Source organism: Vigna unguiculata, chromosome 11 (genome assembly GCF_037176805.1).
Source record: "Vigna unguiculata cultivar grain cowpea cultivar isolate G323 ecotype 2 chromosome 11, ASM3717680v1, whole genome shotgun sequence".
NCBI lineage: Eukaryota > Viridiplantae > Streptophyta > Magnoliopsida > Fabales > Fabaceae > Vigna > Vigna unguiculata.
In genome coordinates, this window is record NC_140802.1 from 43,692,150 (window position 1) to 43,712,609 (window position 20,460).

The 20,460-nt window shown below is 31.7% G+C and overlaps 5 protein-coding genes across 5 annotated transcripts; 2 read left to right on the forward strand and 3 right to left on the reverse strand.

Moving 5' to 3' along the window:
* Nucleotides 1-186: 186 nt before the first annotated feature.
* On the reverse strand, nt 187-1,912 carry LOC114170413 (Tetratricopeptide repeat (TPR)-like superfamily protein). Its single transcript, XM_028055890.2, has one exon. The coding sequence runs from the start codon at nt 1,732-1,734 to the stop codon at nt 277-279; it is 1,458 nt and encodes a 485-aa protein (XP_027911691.1). The 5' UTR covers nt 1,735-1,912; the 3' UTR covers nt 187-276.
* A 1,313-nt stretch (nt 1,913-3,225) lies between these two features.
* LOC114169120 (Cysteine/Histidine-rich C1 domain family protein) lies at nt 3,226-4,583 on the forward strand. The gene has a single exon (XM_028054152.2). It carries the CDS (start codon nt 3,722-3,724, stop codon nt 4,445-4,447), a length of 726 nt encoding a protein of 241 aa, XP_027909953.1. The 5' UTR covers nt 3,226-3,721; the 3' UTR covers nt 4,448-4,583.
* A 4,004-nt stretch (nt 4,584-8,587) lies between these two features.
* LOC114168565 (uncharacterized) lies at nt 8,588-9,656 on the forward strand. Its single transcript, XM_028053440.2, has one exon. The coding sequence runs from the start codon at nt 8,757-8,759 to the stop codon at nt 9,210-9,212; it is 456 nt and encodes a 151-aa protein (XP_027909241.1). The 5' UTR covers nt 8,588-8,756; the 3' UTR covers nt 9,213-9,656.
* Nucleotides 9,657-11,296: 1,640 nt separating this feature from the next.
* HB1 (hemoglobin 1) lies at nt 11,297-12,449 on the reverse strand. Its single transcript, XM_028054974.2, has 4 exons — nt 12,273-12,449; nt 12,053-12,167; nt 11,846-11,962; nt 11,297-11,704 (listed from the first exon to the last, which is right to left on the reverse strand). The coding sequence occupies exons 1-4, from the start codon at nt 12,380-12,382 to the stop codon at nt 11,564-11,566; spliced, it is 483 nt and encodes a 160-aa protein (XP_027910775.1). The 5' UTR covers nt 12,383-12,449; the 3' UTR covers nt 11,297-11,563.
* Nucleotides 12,450-18,520: 6,071 nt separating this feature from the next.
* On the reverse strand, nt 18,521-19,574 carry LOC114169708 (anaerobic nitrite reductase Hb1-like). The gene is made up of 4 exons (XM_028054975.2): nt 19,415-19,574; nt 19,199-19,313; nt 18,896-19,012; nt 18,521-18,820 (listed from the first exon to the last, which is right to left on the reverse strand). The coding sequence occupies exons 1-4, from the start codon at nt 19,516-19,518 to the stop codon at nt 18,683-18,685; spliced, it is 474 nt and encodes a 157-aa protein (XP_027910776.1). The 5' UTR covers nt 19,519-19,574; the 3' UTR covers nt 18,521-18,682.
* Between the last annotated feature and the right edge of the window lie 886 nt (nt 19,575-20,460).

Sequence of the window (20,460 nt, forward strand, 5' to 3'; positions counted from 1 at the left end):
ATGTTTATGTCTCGGCCAATCTTGAAACATCATATAAATGAAATTTTCAATTAAAGAAAAAAAGTAAATAACACATTCAATTATACAGAATATGGATATCGGTCAAAATTATAGTGGTCAGTTTTTGGCAAACTGATTATCGATAGAAAACCGCCATTAAGAATGGAGCCTGAGCACAAAAACAGATCAGGATATAGTTCTTTCATTGATGGCCTCAGAACCTTACAAGAAAATCATTTGCACTGGATGAGGCAAACTACAAAAATTATTGTTCATTTAGCTCTGTATCTCATTTTGGAGCATTTCTTTCCTCAAAGCTCTTGCCATTTCTTCGTTTCCCTGTCGAATGTATCCATCAACAAAAGCATCATATACTTCAGATTTCGGTTGGAAACCTTTTCCTACCATCTCTGCCTGAAGCTTCAATGCTTCTTCCATTCTCCCCTCAAAACACAGTCCCTTAATCAACACCTCATAACTCTTTTCACTTGGAATCAAATCAAATTTACTAACTGCGCGCTTCACAAACTCCACAGCTTCCTCAACCCTACCCTTATCACAAAGCAACCTAACCACCATGTCAAGGGTGGAAGCATCAGGCCTTAAATCCCTCCTAGACATATCCTCATAAACCAGAACAGCTGAATCAACATCCCCAGCACTGAAATATCCCTTCACAAGATGCTCATAAGTTGAAGCAGTGGCCTCAACACTGGCCAATTCCATCTCCCTGAAAAACTCTTCAGCCCTAACAACATCTCCAATCTTGCAAAACCCACCAATAATAGTATTATAACTAACAACATCAGGCTCCATTTTCTCCTTTCTCATTTCTTCCCACAACTTTTCTGCATGCCCCATCCTCCCTTCCTCACAAAAAGCAGCCATCAACACACTGTAGCTATAAGCATTGGGTTTACAGTTACTTCTCATTTCATGCCAAAGTTCCTCCATCCTTTCCACCAAACCATCTTGGTAACAGCACAGCATCAACTCATTGTAAGTATGAACGTTGGGTGTGACTCTTAAACCCCTTCTCGAAATTTCATTTTTTTCCTCATCCAACCGAAAGAACTCGCGGTAAATTGCATACCCTGCATCCACCCCTCGACTTCTACAAACCCCAGTAATCAAAGAATTCAAGGTGCTAACTTTAGGGCTAATCCCGCGAGAGAGCAACATTCTAACGATCTCAACCGAAGGGTCAACCTTTCTGGAATCCAAACACGCCTTGATCAACAAATCGAAGACGAAGGGAGCGGAGCCAGAATCCCGATAGGTCTTAACGAGGGTTTCGAAAAGGTTCAATGGCGGCGAGGCAAAACGACAATTTAGGTCGTCGGTTTGGTCGGAATCGCGAATTGTCGTTCGGATGAGGTTGTAAGCGTGTGAGGAGAGGCGCGCACGCGCAAGGAGGTGGATGATGGAAGCGTAAGAGGCGAGGTTGTGGTGGCAGAGGGATTTGGATTTGGTCCAGAGGAAGAACCGTAGGGCGAGTTGGGGTTTGTTCTTGAGGTGGAGGGTAATTTGGGAAAACTCACGGGGCTCTATGCCGTTGGGGCACGCCGATCGCAGATTGCTCCACCGTGACTTTGAACGGTGATTGATAAGGATTGTAACCACGTCTGTTACTAAACTCGGGGAATCATGGTTTGAACAAGAAGATGAAAATAACAGAGCCCATGCTTTGGGTCTCAGTGTTTGCGAAAACTGTTCAAGGACTTGAATCGCCATTCACTTCTCTGGTCTGGAAAATCGTTTTCCATAAATCTAAAAAGAAATCGTTTTTATCATCGTTATTTTATTTGGGGAAAAAGTAAAACTACCATATGGATCCAGTAGAGGCATTCAATGCAACAAGTAACAAATTTATTGAATGGGCAATGATTGGAATAAGAAAAGGATCAATAAACTAAGCTTTATTATGGAGGCAAGTAGAAAACTTTCTTTACCAGCAGCAAAAAAAATCAATAATTACTACCAGTTTGTTGTGAATATCTTATGTTCTAATGGGAATCAAATTTCCCTTATTAAACATGGATGAGTAACCAAAAGCAGATGCTTTGACCAAAAAGCTGAAGAAAAACACTAAGCAGCACTATTCTTTTATCTTAAATTGCTTAGGCTTCGGACTTTTTTCTTCTAATTTTGTGAAGTGTTGATACTTTTTCTTATCGGTTTCCAAAGGTGGTTTAGTTTGAAAGGCTTAGAGAGGGAAGTTGGAAGGAATAGTTTCATAGTTGACAAGGACCAAAACATAGATCAGCATCAATAACAGAGGCCAGAAAGAGAATGATATTAAGCTTTCACTTTAGATGAAGATCACGCTAGTACCATTGCTGTAGCAGAATTGAACGGAGAAAGTTACCAACCAAATAACTAAAGATTCCAGATGTTTGTTTCGGAGGTAAAAGAAACAAAAAGGAAAATGGTCAAAAAATTAAAGGATAGAAAAAGGATCAAAGTAGGATTTCGTCATTATTGTTCAACTGGGTTGGTTAATTCTTCTAGAATTTGTTCCTCAAGAACTAAGAAGCAATACAGTTGAAAAAAGGGTATGTGGCATAAGTTATTCTCTACCACTGAAACATCTATCACATTGTAACACGTTCCAATCACTGTGCAGCTTCCAATAAACGCCTTTATGAATTGGTGATGGTAATGCTTTGCTAAGAAAATCCCATAACCTCATACTCCAACTTGTCATGTACTATAGATATTAAAGTATAAGAACTATACCAGAATCAGTTCCTCAAAATTGCATCATGATGGGTCATTAGCATTCTTGGTGAAGACACAAATGGATAACACTTTAAATCAGGCATAATTTCTTTCCTGGCTATAACCGAGTGGACTCAAAAGATTAGAAGGTTCGAAACTACTAATAATTATGGAAAGGCATTTATTCCCTTGTTCCATTATTTTTTGTTTCATAACTTCAATCAGGAAGAAGCCTGCGTGCCCGTGATTCTCAATCATCCTTAGCTTTCACCTAAACAAATCCAATTATATATATCCAAAACAAAGCCTCTGATTCTTTGCGTACGTTGAAAACACAGACCAAACTTCAATGAATACGAAGTTATCTGAACCACCTCATTCAGACACTAAACTATTGCCAATTCATTCCATTGCAACCCAATTCGGTAGATGCTAAAAATTCTTATTCTGTAATGTACTGAAAAAAAAAAGTCCCTAGATTGCAATATTATCTTCATGTTTTAGAGAAGTTATAAAACACACTGATTCTATTTTGTACTTGATCTGCATACTGAACATGATAACCAATTAGCAATGAACCAGTTGACATTGAAAATTATGCAGAAACCATAACAAGTTAGACTGTGAACTAAAGTATATAAATGATAATCATAAAAATAAAAACTGGTATATATTCTGTGGTGGGCACAGCACAATATGCCTTATGTCTAGCTCTTTTCCTTCCCGTTGACGTGGTGATTCCAATGAAGTCTCTATTTAACACCATCACCACCATCTTCGGAGGAGGCATAATTCCTTTTCAATTGCTTCTGCAATAAGCCAAATTCAACCCAAAACTCAAAAGAAAACCACGATCTCTGAAATGTCTTCAATTACCCCTCATGCAACAGAAATCCACACCACTCGCCCCCTCCCATATAAATACCCTTAATGTCAAAACCACTTGGCATTTTCATCACATCGAAGCCTCATATATGCGATATTTCATACACAACAAACGATGAAATACAGTGAGATATCCCATTTCAGCCACCCACAACACAAGCTGAGATTTGAGTATTCAGAATTCCCCTTCAAATGTGATGGGTGCAAGGAAGTAGGCATAGGATCGCGTTACAAATGCTCCATCTGTGACTTCGACCTTCACATGCACTGTGCCATGATAACCTCCCCCACTTTGTTCCACCCTTTCTACACCAAATGCACCTTCCAGTTCATGGCCAAACCTCCAGGTGACACACCCCGTTACTGCAACGCATGCGAGAAGGACGTGAGTGGGTTCGTGTACCACTGCAAAGCATGCGGCTTCGACCTCCACCCTTGTTGCGCGAAGCTACCCATGGTCCTTGATGATGGCGAAGTGAAGCTTTACCTGTACAGAAAAGTTAGCTCACCCTGTCACCGTTGTGGCAGAAAAGGGCGTAGCTGGAGTTACAGGTCGAAGTGCAAGAACTACAATCTGCACGTGGCGTGTGTTAGAGAGATGTTGGTGGAGAATTGGTACGAGGTGTATGTCGGACGCTGCAAAGGAAGGAATGTGGATGGCAACATTCCTAGTCTGAGGAACACACTCTACACTCCTCATAGCAGTAGGAGGAGTAAAGGGAAGTTGAAGAAGTGCTGTGAAATTGCTGGTTTCGCTGTTCAGATTGTCATATCGGCTGTGTTGGGAGATCCAACGGCTCTCATTGCCGGCATTGTCGGCTCCTTCATGTCAAGGGCTTGATGGCCACCACAGGGAACATGGAACATAGTTTGTCACTTTAATAACTTCTTTTAAGGTTGTAAACTTCACTTCACTACTTTAAATTTGTTGTGGTTCTGATGCTGGTCTTGATCTGAATTCTATCTGTTTCTAACTATCTTATCAGTTCTCACATTTCAACTCATTTTGAGCGTGTGACATAAATTTTATATCAAGTTTAAATTAGGGTTAAATATGTTTTGGTTCCTTTAATTTTCGGTAAATTTTGAAATTAGTTCATTTTCAAATTTTAGATCAATTTAGTCTTCTATATCTCGAAATACGTGAATTTAATTCTTTTAATTAAATTTTGTTAAATTTATTTGATATTTCAAGCGCGTTTCATAATAGTATTTGACTTAACATTAAAGAAAAAATGTGTTAAATAGTATAAACAACTCAAATACAATCCTAAAATGCGTGTGAAACATCAAATAAATCTAACAAAATTTGATTAAAATGATTAAATTCACATATTTAGAAAGATGAATGACTAAATTGGTCTAAAGTTTCAAAATAAACTAGTTACAAAATTTCCTAAAAATTAAGGAATTAAAAACATATTTAACCCTTAAATCAAAACACCAAGATCTAATTTTCTTTTTCAAAAACATCGAAATGGTACCAGTTTTAAAAGAATTATAAAAATGATAAGTAGCACCTACATAGAACGACTTGATTATGAAAGATTCGTGTGAATGACACGACTTTTAAGTCATTAAAGTGAAATCATGTCAAACACATTTGTTTCTCCTTTATTGTTTTCTTGTACGTAGTTCTATAATTTTTAAAATAAATATTTTATTTTTTAAAGTTGATTTGTAGATTATCTATTTTAAAAATATTTTAGGACAATTTCTTCAAAATTTTGGAATGTAATTTTCATACAGGCTTTTTAGAATGCGCAATGAAATATATTTTTCTAAATAGATTTTGTAATATACATAGTATTTTTCAGGACTAACTTACTGGATATAAGAAATACAGTGCGAAAGAGAAAGTCCAATTGGAAAGCTGTTGGGCCGATATGTGATGCTTTGGACTTGAATGAACCCACTTCCACAAGTTGGGCTTTTATTATTTATACTCCCCTTCCTTTTTCTTTTAAAACCCAAAAATATTCTGTTGTCTTTTCTAAAATTCTAAATGCTATTCTTGACACTTCATGTTGGTTGTCCCCTTAATCCTTTCCACCAATTTTCTGTACTTTTTCAACACTTTAGGGCACAAATTTTACTTGGAATGTTTTCCTTGCAATTTGTTAAAATTAGTTATTGTTTTAATCTATTTTTTATCAATTATTGATTTTATGCACACAGAAAAACATATGTCCCTTTTTCTTTCTTTTTAGAGATTAATTTTATAGTTATTTTATCGTGAAGAAAAATATATTTAAGTTTATTTATAAGTAATAAACAAAATAATATTTTATTTTAAAATTATCAAATTGGAAAACATTTGTTAGAAGTGAAAATGTTGTAGTTTCGCCTTTTCTTTAAAGAAAAAAAAATAAACATATATTATAGATTTCATTAATTCGTAAAAAATATTTTAATTAAAAAAATCATATTACTTTTATTTTTTAAAAATAAAAATAAAAAACATTTATTTCAAAGTGATGCTTTATTTAAATTAAAGAAAGAGTTGTTTGAGAAAGTAAAAAGAAATGAATAAAAAGTTTATAAATAATTTGATATGAAAACATATTTTTTAATATTAATATAATTAAAAAATAATTTATAATATAATTACAGATAAATTTAATTTAATTTAATTTATATGTTATTTTAATTGTTTATTTTACTGAATAGAATAAGAATATATTATATTAAATTAATAATCAATTATCATGTTAAAATATAATCCAATACGTGAGACATATTGAAATAAATTATATGTTAATGTTTTGTTTAGATCGAAAAGAAGGTGAAAAAGAAAAATAAAGTAGAAAGTTTATAAAAGTGTATAGATTAATTTAATTTAACTTTTGTTTTAATTATTCATTTTATTATAGTAAAAAATGTAAGTAATGATAATAAATTATGTGAAATGCATCATTATTTATGTCTTGTTTAGCATGTAATTCTTCAACAAATGAATGATCTCTATATTGTATTAAAAGTTTAAATCTTGAAATTATTTTTATTTTTGCCTGTTTAGATCCTCGATCTATGCAATTAATTTGTATTCTTTTTTTTTTCCTATCTTTCCGCGTTTGTGAAGAAACACGCTGTAAATAATTTCAAATATTCCAGTCTGTGTTCATATCTTCTTGAAATGTCGCATTAGTACTGAAACCGAGTAACAACGACTCGTTGACTTTTCTTTTAAATCATTTTCAATTTCGTCTACGAATACTATTCAATACAAATTCTTTTCATATATATTTTAAGGTATAAAATAGTACCAAACAAATTTCATAACATTTATAATCTATCTGAATCAGTTTTGGTTCCATTAAAATATACTCACTACGAAAATATTTTTGCAGGAAGTTTGAAAAAAAATCATAAAAATATTGTTTAAATTTTTTGTGGGAAACGTTATTTCTTTTATAAAACAAGTTAAATATGGAAAACGCACTTATCCGATTTTAAATTCTCAAAAAAGTAAAAATGAAAAAAAAAATACTATACTAAAAGTGAGAAGTTTATGTGGTTTACTTCTCTTTTAAATTTTATTTATATAAAACATAAGTTTCAATGATGTAATTTTTTTATTTATATTTTTCTTGATGAATAGGAAAATTAGAACAGCTTCAGAAAGCAGAAAATAAGTGCTTTTATATGCACTTCATTCTTTCTAAACCAATTATTTTTATAAAAAAAAACCAACAATGATATAATTACGGAATGAACATTACAATTATATATCTTAATCTATTATAAAAACTTTAATAATATTTTTTTCATAATCAAGCAATTCATTTAAATATAGATAACTATATAACAGTAAATTTTAAATGACTTATTGAAATCAATTATAACTTAAATTGTTCTATTGATTTTTTTTTTCATTAACTTATTGTTTGATTGGTTATTGTAACATCCAAAAACTTTTCGAGCTAAATTATTTATTTAATTTATTATTTACTCATATATATGTATGTCTGTGTGTGTAGTTTATTACTTAATATTAGGTGTGTATATTTAATTAGTCTATTTATCTGTATAAAATTAAATAGTCTTTTCATGAATTCTGAACTTAATTATTTATCTATATATTGATTGATATTTAAATGGCTTTATATGTTGTGTGAAACAAGTTAATTAATGATTGATGAAGATGATACAAATATAGAAGAAAAGAGAGAGAGAGGAATAAAGGAGTGATGAGTATATGGAAAAAAAGTGGAAACAGTAATGGGAAAAAGATGATTTATGATAGAAAAGAGGCTCCAACCCATGCAAAGATAGGAGGAGTCATGTGAAAACAAAATACGTATCATCACAGAAAATTCAGTGATGCTTCCAACCACACACACGCACACACAATCCAAGACTTCAAACTCGACATGCTTTTCTTTTTTTCATGTCATTTTCACCACTCTCATCCGTTCATTCATCTTTCTCATCTGCAACCAATATATCATTACCAATAATAGGACTAACTTTTTCTATTATCTCAGTTATTTTATAAAACACTAACTCATCAATGCAACCAGAACACAAATCTTTCAACCTAAACAACCACTTTAACTAATTTCAAACCATAAAGAACAAGTTCTCAAGCACATTTTATTATAATTAATTACTCCTTCGTACGTAAGTACTGCAGTTTTTACCTAAACTTTTGTCTGCAAACTAAAACCAGAATAAAAAAAGATTTACTTTTTACCTCCAATCTGATATTCTTTTTCTCCTGTCGTTTTTGAACCATAAAAAAATGATGTTAAAGCCATGATTAGTTTCCCTTGACGACATGTGGAAAACGGGACCATAACCTTTGAGGACAAAAGCACTTACGCACGACATAACAACTGTGCATAGGTTTCGTTATCCGCACAGTAGAAAAGGAAGCAACGAAGAAGCATGTTCAAGACTAATATATAACCTTCCTATCAGTTTCCGTGCTTTTCTTGCATTACTTTTCATATTATAAATACTAATCCAACAATCATGTGTCTCATTCATTCAACCTATATTTTACTTCTCTTTTTCCTCTTCTTTGCTTATAAATACCTCCACCAACTCTCCCAATTCCCTCACAAAAAAACTAGTATTCACAACTTTCATTCATTCTCATCATAATCTCATCTCTCGGTTTCTAACACAGAAGAACGAAGAACAGCATGGGAATCTGCACATCTACTGAATACTCGGTGAAAGGTGGAAAGCTGAGTTGGCAATCGACGGTGAACATAGTGAGCATAGATGGGAGGTTGGAGCAACTGAAGGAGCCGGTTAAGGCATGGCATGTCTTGTCGGAGAACCCAAACTGTTACATATGCTGCTCAGAAACCATGTATGTCGGATCGCCAATGCTCGCTGTGCCTCCAACTCAAGATCTTCAATTGGGTCTCATATACTTCATTGTGCCACTTTCCAAATCCCGTGTTCCACTCTCTCTTCAGGACTTGGGGGCACTTGCCATCAAGGCTAATGCAGCTATAGCTGCAGCTGGAACTGGAACTGGAACTGCAACTACTGCTACAACACCTAACTACCCAATCTTAAAACGTAATCCACAAAAGAAATTCCGCACGCATCCTATTCTTTCAAACGTTTCTCTGGGGTATTCCCATTAGGTTTTGGAAATTGCGTGTGTGATATCTTCACACGTGTTGTGAAATCTGTGGATTGATCTGCTGGATGATGATGGTGTGGTGAAGTCAAGAGACAAGCTCGGTCTATGGATCTATATACACATATATGTATGCTTAAGCCACCATATATTGCAGATTTTTGAAGTTCTGCAGAAACTTTCATGAAAAACAACGAAGAATTACATATGGTGAAGGGAATTAAGGTGACAAAGACCAGATTATCGATCAATTCCTACTCTGGAGTACGCATGTGAAATGGACGAGACTTCAGAATTATAAGCCAAAAAATGAAATGTGTATGCTAGAACTATGCTAGCTGATAAACATTTGTGTCAAATATTCACTTCAATTTTTTTAGCTATTGGTTTATATGTCTGTACAGAAGCTTTTGAGATAATTGAATGTTGTGCTTTAGCACTTTGCAAATGATCATGATTTTTTGTCTTGCAAGAAAGTAAACTCGTTCGTGTCATTATTTATGAACCATACATATAATATTCGAATTAATGGAAGAAATATTCGTGTTGGATTCTTTTCCTCACTCAATCATCAAAAATAATCTTGATGTGTATGTTAGGTATGTATACATATGACATAAGCGATTCCGTCACATATAGATTTAAAATTTGACTAGGGACAATGTACATTTTCATAAACTTCATTCTATTCAAAGTAGAAGTAGAGATTGAAAACCAGTCAGCAGAAGAACTATGTTCCAAATTTTGTGAACCTAGATGGTTATTAATTGGTCAAGGTCTTCGATTCAAGATATATACATATAAATTATGATCTCACAATTGGGTTGAATCGAAGAATATCCATATATATGAAATTGTATATATCATGATAAATATTATAAACAGATTCGACAAGCAGAAGAGACAGAGAGAGAAGCACAAACATGCATCGACAAATGGGTACACATCACATGCTTATATGCTTGTGTTTATGCTTCTGCATCTTCTCAAATGCTTCCCCTGCTGTTCAGACTTGAGTCTGTGCATGTATGTATGCACATTGCTTCAGTGGATCCCACTGAAGGGTTTCAGACCATTGTTTGTTTTCTCTGAATGAATGATGAGATGAGAGAGAGGACTTTATTTTCTATTTGGGAACTTGTTATATTGGGTGCACTTCCTCATGAACTAGGGTTTTTATTTAATTTTTTTCAGGTGTGTTGTTTCGTACATGTGCACTTAATTGAGATCACACTATTCTAAAGTGATGCTTTAATACACTTTTTTTTTTATTTAACAATAAAGTTAGTTAAATATTTTGTTTATTTAGTCTCTGTAACATTAGTGGATACTGTTTATATTTTGGTACTTTTAGGTCTTATGATCTGATTTTGTTGTGAGTTTCCTAAAAAAAAAAAATCTTAGTTTATATACAGTACTTGGTAATGATCTATAATATTATGATGATGTAACATTTTATTTCTCCAGTCATTTTTCACATATCAAATTCAATCATAAAGACTTTAAATAAAAATAATAATAATAATAAACATTAAAATTAAAATTGCTGAATTAGAACATTTAAAAGATATCAAATTCAACATTTTTTGCAATAAAATGATATATCTTTCTTTACACGTGAGTTCTATTTCTAGAAGAAAGGAAGAAGGATACAGAGATATAATGTGTCTACAAAAATCTTGACATGGTGGGACACCCGTACATGTGATAGGTTAAATAAAAAGAGAAATAAAGGAAAAAATGAAAGTGATTCAATTAAAACGAAATAAGAGAAAATTAGAACAAAAGTTTATATATTAACGTTGGTTTTTTTTTTTTTTAAGAAAGAAAAATAAACCTTTTTTTGCTTCCTCTCTCTTCTCTTATTTTCACTCTGCCAAAAACAGAATCCATGTGCAGTTTACACAGTTCCCAGTTCAGAATACCGACTTCTTAGAAGTGAGGATCAACTTGCTTGTTATGATTACTGTTCCTCTGTTTTGGGTTGGGAACAGATATGAAGAAACATCATGCACAAAAACAAGGCTATTATCAGTGCAAGTTACATTGGTAAACCACAATCCTTCATAGAGCCACAACAAAAAAATGTAACAAAGCCACAAATAGCTATAATTCTATAATTCATTCAGTCACCTGCAGTTATAGAACTGTTACATTAATACCAGAAGACACTTCCTTTCTACTTAGCAACTTCTAAATAGCTGCATTACATAAAAAACATTTCTTTCACACAAAAGAAAAGCACCAACACTGAACAATTTTACTATTACAAACAGGGGAAAAGTATAGCTCCGCATCAATTTTATTCAGTTTCAGAGGGATGGAATGAAAAGCTTCAGGTGAGGAATTTTTTGTCTAAGCGGAGGGTGGTTTCATTTCAGATTTAATGGCATCCACCAGCTGATCATAAGCTTCTCCCCATGCATTCTTCATCTCCGGTGACCACATTTCAGGCACAGCTTCTTTTATGGTCTCCAAAAGTGCAAACTTTGTCACCTTAACAAAACCAGAGACAATATAATCAGATAGCAGCAAATATAGTTTTCAATCTATAAATCGATGCTTCCTCATTAACAATGTTTAATTAGTCAATCATACTTATAATGAAAGTTTATTGTATTGTATTGTATTATATACCTCAAAATGTTCGTTTGCAACGCCAGTTCTGAGATGGGTAGCACCTAGTTTTTTCAAGGTTGATTCTCTGACAGTGACTTTACCAGCTTTCCGCAGTTGAACTGCTGAATCACAGGTCTACAATAACAAAAACAAAGTGAAGTGATACCAAGAAACATGGCTTGTATAATAGAGTAATAGTTTAGTGTTAATTTAATTTTAGCTTACCATTACAAAGACAGAGGTTGCATGGGGCTTGAGCTTGGGGTTTTGCTCCAAAGGAACGGTTGAATCTCTCAAGAACGAGAACAGTTTCTGAGCTGATGGAGCAATCTCAAATATTCTACCAAGTTTGAAGCCATATCAGTTGAGTTGTTTAATGGTTTGAGAAAGAGATAAAGTTAAAACATAAGCAAGAAGAGGGTTTGAGAAAGTTGAAGAAGCTTACTTCAAGAAAAACTTGAGACCCAACTCCCCAGAATTCTTCTTCATCACGTTCCATGATTTCACCACCAGAGCTTCTTGCTCTTCCGTGAAACATTTTCCCATGGAGTTCATGTTGTCGGGTATATGCTAAGGTATTTGTTTAGGATTGTGATTGCAGTGGAAGTTGATGATGTTGTGGAATGGTTTGGTAAAGTTTTTATAGTGGAATTCATTGGCCTTTCACTGCAACGTTGAGTCATTCCCAATGCATGTGGGTACCTTGCCACTCAAGTTTTCTTAGTCCGTTTACTTTCCAGAATGGTAAAATATATCCAAAAAAACATGGTTTCTGGATCATGTGTGATTAGATTTGGTTCATGCCACCTTTTGTTGTATATCCAAAGGTATGTACAGTTCCAAAGTGGCATACTAGGAGCACAAAAACCAGGGGCTGCTTCATGGTTTTGGTCAGTCAACATGGTCGTGGAGTTTAATTTGAACTTCAATTGGTTTGGTTGAACATACCCTACGTAAGCCATGATGAGATCAAATCAAATTATTCTATGCTTTGATATGCTTCATTATATTTTTATCTCTTTCCTCTTATGATCATATTATTAACTTTTGTGTTTTCTTTTGACAACTAGACCAAAAGATGAAGAGTACAACATCAACTACGGTTTCTTTTTTTCTTCTGCAATTATGGCGGCGCATTCTGGTTGATTAATTTATTCTCGGGAGACCAGACAGCACACAACTGATATAATTGAGTTCTTCTATGTAATTTTATATTTACCACATGCTTCTGAGTGAACAAACTGATTTATTAGCTCAAAGTTTATAACTTAGAATTTATCAACTAGTTTTATTATTCAGGAACAAGTCTAAAAGTTAGTTTTTGTCAAAACTTAAGATACACCAGCAGAGTACAATAAAAAAGTAAAGAAAAGAAATACTTAAACCAGATAATTATTTAATTTAAAATATATATATATATATATATATATATATATTACAAAATAAAAAATGTTGATTGGAAAAACTTAAATTTGTTTAAGTCTTGTTTATAATTGTAAAGAGTGGACTACAATTTAAGTGTTGGGTTTGGAAAATTGATTTTGAATAAAATTATGGGTTAATTTTGTTTTTTTTTTCCTAAACTATTGCCCAATTTGGATTTTAGTTTCTCTTTCAAATTTTTACTTAATTAGGTCTCTCCTTTTGAAACTCATGATTTAGTTCTTCATAAGCAACGACGTTAGTGTTTTTTTTTACATGACATGCAGAGTGTCGTGTCATCACTCCATTCTAAGTCACGTTCACGGTTAGACTTCTCAAGTGTTGAGTAAGTAATTAGACTTATTAATTTTATGTACAATATCAACATATATAACATGAAGAATTTGTTGAAGCTCCTATGTTTGACTATGCTCCATAATTTTGCATTCAAACAATGGAGTGGTGCTTAGGAATTTCGCTAGCTTTCTCAAGTTCGTATTGGGGAAGATAGGTAATTTGTCTTTGTGGGAATGGAGTGTGGGATTGCGGATCTAGGGTTTGGGCATTTAGGGTTTTTCATTGTTGTGAGATTGTGGTTGAATTATGTCATTAATTGGTAATTTAATTTGCAAATCAGTATTGTAGTGTGATGAAATCTGACAACAAAGGATTTGGTTCTATGCTGAGGAACATTGGTTCTAGAATGTCGCAAACATGTGGGGTCGTCTTTAGAATTAGCATCAAAAGTTTGTGGGTGTGGGGAAAGATTGTTGTTGCTCAAAGCAACTACTTTGAAGAATAAAGGAAGATTATTATAGAGATGTGTAGAAATTGGACAGTAAGTCAAAAAATGCATTAGTTTTATCAAGTATGATTTGTTGTCATAATGGTTTCTAATTTTTATTGCAGAGACCAATTCACATTGTAATTACTTTGAGTGGGTTGATGAAGGTGAAACTGAAATTGAAGTTAATGTAGAAACAGAAACTGGAGAAGATGAAGTTTGTTTTGAAAATGGAAAAGTTGTATTGGAGTTGATAAAGAAGAATGATAAGTTGAAGAGGAAATTATAGTAAGAGAGAAAAGTTGGGAAAATTATGCTAATTTTGTTTGTTGTATTATGGGCATCAACAATTTTGTTTTTTGTTATGTTTTGTTAATGATTAATTGTAATTAGTATTGTAATATTGTAAGTGCAAAGTAATATGCTACTTTTGTATGTTACTTATTCCTAGAATATGTTGTTAGTGATGTTATGTTATGTGAAATAAGCATTTGAAAAATGTTGTTGTAGTTCATGATTTCACATGGCCTTTTGTAATTTTATAAGTAATGGAAATTGAATAAAGTAAAAGAGCTAATCAATAATATGAGTTACCTTCATTGGGAATTGAATAAAGTAGTTAAACAAAATGAGGTAATTAGTCATTTTTGTTATAGCCTTGAATGCAATACAAAAATTATGCATCATACAAGTGGTCCATTATAAGCTTGAATGTAATACAATATTTTGCATCATACAAGTGGTCCATGACACAAAAGTGGTCCACCATAAATCTACCCACTACTAATATGTTCCATAAGTGGGTGACAAAAGTGCATACATATTCCAAAAAATGTTTAGATTTAAATAAAACCAACTAAAACGACAACTAATCCATCAAATATCACATTGGTTGTCCAGAGGGTGTATTAGTACTAGCTTGAGACCCTAAAACTTGTGTAGTCATGCTTCTTGTGCGTCTTCTTGGTGTTATGGGTGCTTCGTTACTGGGTGCAACCATGGGTGTGTATCTCTCACTTTCATATCTAGCCTTTTTCGAGGTTTAGGTATGACACTTCCAAGATATGTATTTAGTTTTTCTATTAGTGTTGCAAATCTACTTATGATGTATGATCTAATTCATTCCATCACAGTAATGATTGGTTTGTCTCAAGCCAGTAAAATTGAACTATTGGATTATTATCATACAAGTTATTCATCAACACATCACACTTAAGATAACTATTAAATGCATGTTTACACCAATATTTTTTGTGAATTGCAACTAACCAATTATTCTTCAACTCACCCATTTTTTCTCCACTCCTAATAGAATGTTGCATTTATAGCCCCATCATAAGGTCTCTTATCATTGCCCCTCCACTAAATTTCTTCTTGTAATTTCCACCCTATCCAAAATATCAGCAAACACAATCATAAGTCCTTGCAAAGAATATAAGTACTCTGTTCAAATATGATCATGAAATGACTCTATAAAAAATAATTTGGTATTAAGTTCAAGTATAATTTACCTTTTGTTGATCTGAAATGAAAATCCAATGATGACTTTGAAATGTCCCTAATATCACTCAGCAAATGTGAGAAACCATCTACACGTCTCTTTACATTCGTTTTCCACAACAGCAAAAGCTTGTGGAAAGTATCAGTTATCAGGGTCTCTACCCACTACAACCAATAACTAACCACCATAAGATGTCTTTAGATGACAACCGTCAACACTAATGAAGGGTCTGCAACCAACCAAGAACTCCTCCTTACAACCATCTAAGCACATGTAAAAACACCAAAACCTTGGTTCCAAAGTGGTTCGAGGTTGATTGATCTTAATCTTGAATGTTTCAACATTAACTCTAACAAATTCAACAACATAATCATGTAGGCGAGCATATTGCCATTGTCCATCTCTCACCATAGTCTATCTCCTATCATCACTCAATAGTATGAGTCTGTTGTACAAGCTTTCTTTGGAACCCTTCCACCAAATGTTCACATCACCACAATATTTGAACTCTTTAACTATTCTCAATGCTTCAAAGTATAACCATCAATTGGATCAATTCCTTTAACTACATGCATTCCCCATCAATGTATTTCACTCCCCTCTTCTTTTTGAACTTACCCATATGATGAAAAGCGACGTCGAACGCCATTTTGAACCCTACATTTTAAATTAACACTCAAATAAAACAAACTCAAACAATCATAAGCCTAAACGTACTCAACAAACAAACAAACATTGCAAAAAACAAAATGAATCTACAAACTAACCTTACTTGCAGAAATTGTGAATTCCTAAATCAAACCATGTGTTTGAATGTGTTCTTCGTTCTCAAAATTCCTTTTTGCTGCTTTTGTTAATCTTCGAACATCAAATTCCCTTCGTCAAAAGTGCAATGCGATTCTCCTTTCAATATCAAAACGCAATCACCTTCAACACTCTATGAAATTTCCCAAATCCCATTACAAACAATCCTAATTTTAGATAACACTTCTAAAATATAAATACAACCTCTCATAATTTATTTTCCACGTGGGAAGTCTAATGGTGAACGTGGCTTAAAACATGATGATGACATGGCACTTCGTTTGTCACGAAAAAAAAAAAGACTTAGGTCATTGGTCATGAAGGATTAAATCCTTGAGTTTTAAAAGGGATACGAACCAAATTAGATCAAAGTTTAAAAGAACAACCAAAATTATTTAATAATTTAGGAACTAAAAACATAATAATTAACCCTAAAATTACTGTAGTAAACATTAATTTTGAAGTAAATTAATCTTTCTTTAAATTTTTCATAAATAATTGTTGTTAACCCTACTTTTTTTATGCATGAGTAGAAAGTTATGTTTTTAAGATTTTTCTTCAATAAACCAAAATACAAGATTCATGAGAAATATTAAAACTCAATATAACATTTTATTTCATAAAAAACTATCTTAAATCATTTTAACTTAAAATTTGGTTCTAGACTAGTCAATTTCTTAATTTTAAGAAAACATATAAATATTTATCTAAAGTTATTTTGTATATGTATGTATATAAGTTTTTCATGCTACATGAGTATTTTAAATCGGAACAGAGATAAAATATGTTTTATTAACAACAAATTTTAATAATAAAAAATATTAGTCACTATAGTGATCAATTTAAAAATTAATTATAATTTTTATTACTAACAAATCTTATTCACTACAATTAATTATTTCTGAAATAAGTACAAATATATTTATTATTTATACTTTTTAAATGTGAAAACAATTAGTTTTTAGTTTTGTAATTTTTTTCCTTTCTCAATCCACCTTTTATATACATACGAAACAAATATATATATATATATATATATATATATATATATATATATATATATATATATATATATATTATTATTTTAGTATTTAGTGTTGTAAGTTTTATCTCTCTCTACCCACCTTTTTCTTAGACTCTTCAAATTGATTGTTTGATTTATTCTATTTTATATCCACAAAATCTAGACACTTTTTTTTTATAATTATGTTCAAAAAGTCTTTTATTAATTTCAAAGTATTATAACCTTTATAATTAGAAAGGAAATAAACGTCTGAAATAATGTTAAGGAGTATCGTAAATTGATTTTTTCACCCCTTATATATTTTATTAGATCGTGAAATTTTCAACAAATAATTTTAAATTCAAATATTTATTTTTTTATAATTTAAAAAATATTTTTTAATTTTATGAACTTTATTTTATTAAAATTTTCAAAATCATTTAATGTTTTTATTGTTATAAAATTTTATAGTAATATTGTATATAATTCCTTCCCTTTTATTTAAGTTACATTATCATTTTTCTAAATATTTTAAATTAAATATATTCTTTTGATTTCAAGTATTTTATAATAAATTTTTTAAATTTTTTTAATAAATATTAATTAATTAATATTAAAACATAATTAAATACAAATTTAGATTATAACAAAAGTTTTATATTTATTGAATATTAGAACAGGAAATTGATTTTTACTTAGAACCCGTCTTCTTGCCATCCCGGGTTATCAATTTCTTATTTTTCATACAGTTTCTTTTTTATTTATTAGTTTTCACTTTGTAAGTATTAAGATCCCATTGCCAGTGTAATTGCAGAGACCCCCTTCCCCTGTCTCCAATAAAACCAGAATCTCAACAAAAATTATCTTCTCTGTTCTCCCATATAAACATACAGATCCTAAACATATGCAATCCCTCACAACAAAATATAAATATATGTGTTTTCACATGAAAATTGATTTTTTACTATTAAATTTTGATAATTTTTTCTTATAATTTTAGGTAATATTTTTTATCTGATTTATTATTTTTTTATTTTCAATATTTTTAAACCATTTAATAGAAGATATATTATATTATAAGAAAAAATTATTAAAATTTAATAATCAAAATATAATGATTTTTTTAAATATATAATAATTTGTGATTTTGTAATCTGTGATCCTGATTTGCGGCCACAATTGTTGAGATATTAGTAATCATTTATTTGACCCAAATTGTTCCGACTTACATCACATTCAAATACAGGATTTTGAAAAAGATACATTATTTTCTCATACAAAGGAGACCCAAACACCACCTTATTAAAAATCTTATTCAATGAGAGAGAAAGGAAGTAGAGTCTAAGAAGATGGCTTCATTTCAGAGATGATGGCATCTGCTAGCTGATCATGAGCTTCTGCCCATGCATTCTCCATCGCCGGTGACCACATTTCAGGCACTGCTTCTTTTACGGTCTCCAACAGAGCCAATTTTGTTACCTTAAACAAAACAAAACAAAAACAATGAAACTCTATACATAAAGAGAAACCAAAAGTTATGCAACATTCACATACCTCAAAATGTTCAGCTATAACTCCAGCTTTAAAATGAGAAGCACCCAATTTTTTCAAGCTTGATTCCCTCACAGTGACTTTCCCAGCTTTTCTCAGTTGAGCAGCTGAGTCACATGTCTGCAATAACAAAAACAAACGAAAATTAATATATCAATATCCCGTATCTAAATTTCGACTGCTAAGTGATGTGAGACTATTAGATATTCCAGAAGAAAAACTTAGAGTCATGTGTGGTAGTGTTGTTAATTTGTTGTGAGAAATGAAGTGATGATAAAGGTGAAAAGAATGAAGTTATAGAATTACCATGACAAAGACAGAAATGGCATGGGGCTTGAGCTTGGGGTTTTCCTCCAAAGGAACGTTAGAATCTCTCAAGAATGAGAACAGGTTCTTAGCTGGAGGAGCAATCTCCAATATCCTAAACGTTAAATTCAAATCATGATAAGTTTAATTGTTGAAAAACATGCAGGATGTTGTATTTATTAGCATGAAAAAGTTGAAGAAATTGATGAAGCTTACTTTTTGAAAAACTTGACACTGAGTTCTCCAGAATTCTTCTTCATTGCTTCCCATGATTTGAGCACAAGAGCTTCTTGCTCCTCTGTGAAAACTTTTGCATCCATGTTTGCATAAGAATGTGATATGATAGAAGTGGTTGGTGTTGTGGGTTGCTTTTATAGCCTGGTTCCTTCAAGATGAGGTTGCCCCTTCAATGCAATGGGTAGGCATTTGTCTGGCACGTTCTCTCATTCTGATCTTTTCAAGAAAATTAAAGTATCAATTAAAAAATTAAAAATAATCATCAATTTTTTTTTTAAAGAGGAGTATTAGATATGAGTCTATATTAATAACTAGTATTTGTACTCCCCACACGGATAGGATTTTTAAGAAGTGTAATATACTTATTATATTAATTTAAGTTTATAAAAATATAATTACAATTTAATGTAATATTTTATTTTATAAAATTAAATAATAATATTTGTATTATTTTATAATGAGAATATATTTAAGATATTTATATATATTTTTGATAAAATATATGGTATATAAATTTTTTAAATATATTATTTCATTTAATGATTGTATTGTATAAACACATTTTAAATATGTTATTTCATTTAATGATTGTATTGTATAAACACATATTTATATTATGTATTAAATAGTGTATGGATAAACTTGTCGCGTATATTAAAAGACTTGTCTAGTCAATAAATACACATATTTGTCTAATGGGTATTGTCATATCATAGTATAGATACAATTGTCTAGTGTGTATTAATAAACTCATTTAATCAATGTATAAACAAACTTATCTAATGTATATGGCTAGACTCATCTAATTTGTATATGGACAAAGTGGTATAATGTGTGTTGTTACTCATCTAATCAGTGTATGGACAAATTCATCTAATGAATGTATGAACAAGTTCGTCTAATATGTATTCCTAAATTTGTCTAATTAATTAAGGATAAACTTGTATGTTGTATATTGTTATTGTTAGACTTGTCTAACCAGTGTATTGACAAACTTGTCTAATGTTTGTTAATAGACTTATCTA

Bases quoted from the DNA above. Each gene is read 5' to 3' on its own strand.
- LOC114170413 (XM_028055890.2), bottom strand. From the start codon at position 1,734: ATGGCGATTCAAGTCCTTGAACAGTTTTCGCAAACACTGAGACCCAAA.
- LOC114168565 (XM_028053440.2), top strand. From the start codon at position 8,757: ATGGGAATCTGCACATCTACTGAATACTCGGTGAAAGGTGGAAAGCTG.
- HB1 (XM_028054974.2), bottom strand. From the start codon at position 12,382: ATGAACTCCATGGGAAAATGTTTCACGGAAGAGCAAGAAGCTCTGGTG. The intron at 12,168-12,272 runs GTAAGCTTCTTC...CAAACTTGGTAG, and splicing joins GGTCTCAAGTTTTTCTTGAA to AATATTTGAGATTGCTCCAT. The intron at 11,963-12,052 runs GTAAGCTAAAAT...TTGTTATTGTAG, and splicing joins CAACCTCTGTCTTTGTAATG to ACCTGTGATTCAGCAGTTCA.
- LOC114169120 (XM_028054152.2), top strand. From the start codon at position 3,722: ATGAAATACAGTGAGATATCCCATTTCAGCCACCCACAACACAAGCTG.
- LOC114169708 (XM_028054975.2), bottom strand. From the start codon at position 19,518: ATGGATGCAAAAGTTTTCACAGAGGAGCAAGAAGCTCTTGTGCTCAAA. The intron at 19,314-19,414 runs GTAAGCTTCATC...TTTAACGTTTAG, and splicing joins AGTGTCAAGTTTTTCAAAAA to GATATTGGAGATTGCTCCTC. The intron at 18,821-18,895 runs GTATGTGAATGT...GTTTTGTTTAAG, and splicing joins TTATAGCTGAACATTTTGAG to GTAACAAAATTGGCTCTGTT.